This window comes from Montipora foliosa, chromosome 11, assembly GCF_036669935.1.
Source record: "Montipora foliosa isolate CH-2021 chromosome 11, ASM3666993v2, whole genome shotgun sequence".
NCBI lineage: Eukaryota > Metazoa > Cnidaria > Anthozoa > Scleractinia > Acroporidae > Montipora > Montipora foliosa.
In genome coordinates this window covers 49,050,357-49,052,823 of record NC_090879.1, presented here as the reverse complement: position 1 = coordinate 49,052,823, position 2,467 = coordinate 49,050,357, and the positions used below count along the sequence as shown (strand labels likewise).

The 2,467-nt window shown below is 39.4% G+C and overlaps 1 protein-coding gene across 1 annotated transcript in view; it reads left to right on the top strand.

Moving 5' to 3' along the window:
• The first annotated feature begins 1,235 nt into the window (after positions 1–1,235).
• The window catches only part of LOC137974818 (trafficking protein particle complex subunit 11-like), a 53,077-nt gene continuing 51,845 nt past the window's right edge, over positions 1,236–2,467 (top strand). Inside the window, exon 1 of the mRNA XM_068821809.1 lies at positions 1,236–1,449. Within this exon, the coding sequence (XP_068677910.1) occupies positions 1,249–1,449 (201 nt within the window). The 5' untranslated portion in view covers positions 1,236–1,248. The remainder of the gene's footprint in view (positions 1,450–2,467) is intronic.

Sequence of the window (2,467 nt, the reverse complement as noted above, 5' to 3'; positions counted from 1 at the left end):
ATCTCCTTACGTACCGTATTTTCTCGGCTAAACGCCGGATCCCGATTAAACGCCGGCCTCGAAAAAACGCCGGGTCAAAACTGCCGATTTTTAAATAAACGACTGGGGCATTTTATCGGGGCCCCGGTCTTTATTCGGGGTCGACGTCACAAGGACCGGTTACAAGTAAATGGTGATCTCTTGAATGTCACTGTTACGACATACCAAGTACAGTATGCTGTTTTGGTATTTTAATAAAGGTGAGTAAAAAAGGTTGACGGGCCTGCGCGACTCCTGCTCTCTGCAAATGATCGTGTGTCTTCAGAGTTAAGCTCTGACCAGGATATTTTTTTGGGATTTTTCTTCGCGATGTATTAGTAGGGAAGTCTCCTTAAATATTTGCCTTAAATGTGGTAGGTTTTGAACTAAGCGCCATTTCCCCATAAGTAAAGTCTTCAATTAAGGAATGACAAAAGGCAGTATTGTACTACGTGCATCGTTATTTGTATCTTTTAATGATCTTTCTCGATTGGTGAAATTCAGGTGTCTTTCCACCGTGTTCTCTGGATATCCTCTGTTTTTAAGGCGTAGCTTGAAGTTTCTCATGTTTTCTGCAAACGTAATGTGAGAAGGATTTGTTCGTAGAAGCCGTAGTGCTTCCACTTAAATGAATCCTCTGGTAACGCCTAGTGGATGACACGAATACAACTTCGTGTATTGAAAGGTCTCTTTCTCTTTATATGGTGTTTGCACGTCAAGGGATAGACTCCTTTTAAATCTGTCGCCTTTGTACACTTTTGTGTCCAAGAATGCAATTTTTGTTTCTGATATTTCAGCCGTAAGGTTGATCGTGCTGTGAAAGTTATTTGCCTTTGTAATGAAGTCTTCTATTTTGTCTCTGGTTGTACTCATATCATTTACTTTTTCCTACATCATTCATATATTGTTTATGTGCTGTTTGTTAGTGATACAAATTTTGATTGCAACATGGTACAAGTGCCGTATGTACGGTACCATAATACTCTAACTGTCAAGGTAATCCAGGGAAAAATCGTCCCACATTGACAAACTGTCCTCAGGTCTCCGAGGATCGGTAATAATAAATCAACCTGACAAAATGGCTGAAAATCGCATTTTATTAACAAAGGCCGGACCCCGATTAAACGCCGGCTTCGAAGCAACTGTCGAGTTTTTAATACTCCCCATGGTTCACCATCTTGGAGAGTTCATGATATCGTACATGCCGTACTAATTTGTCTACTATTCAAGATGGCGGCTGCAAGTGAGTTTCCTAACGAACTCGCCACTCGTCCACTTGGTCTTGTAGCTCTTATTGGACTAAGTATTAGCCACAAACCTTTGCACAAAGCCATCTGGGAGTCGTTTTCCGTGAGCAGACACCCTGAAAGAGTGCCTTTGTCGTTTAGACTTCTCCCAGTTGATCACGAGTTTCCCAAGGCCAAGTCTAAGGTAGGCTAGATTTACTTCATCTAATTCATTTCAACTTTTAAGCTTCCTATTTAAACATTTAGTGCAAGTGTGGACCCTCTTTGAGATCCGACCTTTCCAAATTAGCGTTCCAGTCGGGCTGACAGATCTGTTTAGGTACAATTACAACTTATATATACACCGGAACAAGTTGTTCCAAAATGGCCGCCATTTTGGTATTCTTTTGTTTTTATTCAAATTAGACCTTGATGCCTCGATCCAGGCAAAAAACTTTAAGCTTAAGAACGAGGCATCAAGGGCTAATTTGAATAAAAACAAAAGACTATTTAAACGGCGGCCATTTTGGAAAAACGTGACACTTTATAGTCTACTCCTTACTGAAAAATAAGGAGCTCAATATAAATAAGCTTACGTTTTGAACTTATTTGGTGGTCTGACAGCTCAGTCACTCATTAGGGGAAATAAAAGAAAGAAGAAGGTGATGGATACAAATATTTGGTGGCTACAGTAGGTAGCTCACTGAGTGGCTCGTTAGTTACTGACAAGCCATCCATCCATAACTCATCATCATCATAACATACTATTTTTCGACTTGACTGCAGAAATGCTGAGCTACTTAGTTGATTATGTCAGTAGGTTTAGGCAGATTTCCCTAATCACATGGATCCCAGAGAATCTTTCAAGGATTGTATTTAAAGCAAAATATTGGGGATTCTTGAATGATATCCAGAAAGTGAGGTATTGATGAATTGTCTTGTACATGTACAATTCATTCAGTGATTAAATTAACCAATTCATCTCCATTGATGAGTAAAATTGTGTGGCGTTAAACTGAGTAAAATCTTTACCGTAAGTCTCACTCTCACTATTTAAAGGGTAAAAAATGACAAGCACTTGCCACCAGATGAAACACATGAAATTTAAATGATTGGCAGTACCATACTGAACAGTTAACAGATAAGCCGCACCCACAGATAAGTCGCACTCTGAATTTAGCAGCTCAAATTTTGGAAATTAAGTTTTTTAACAGAAATCAAAA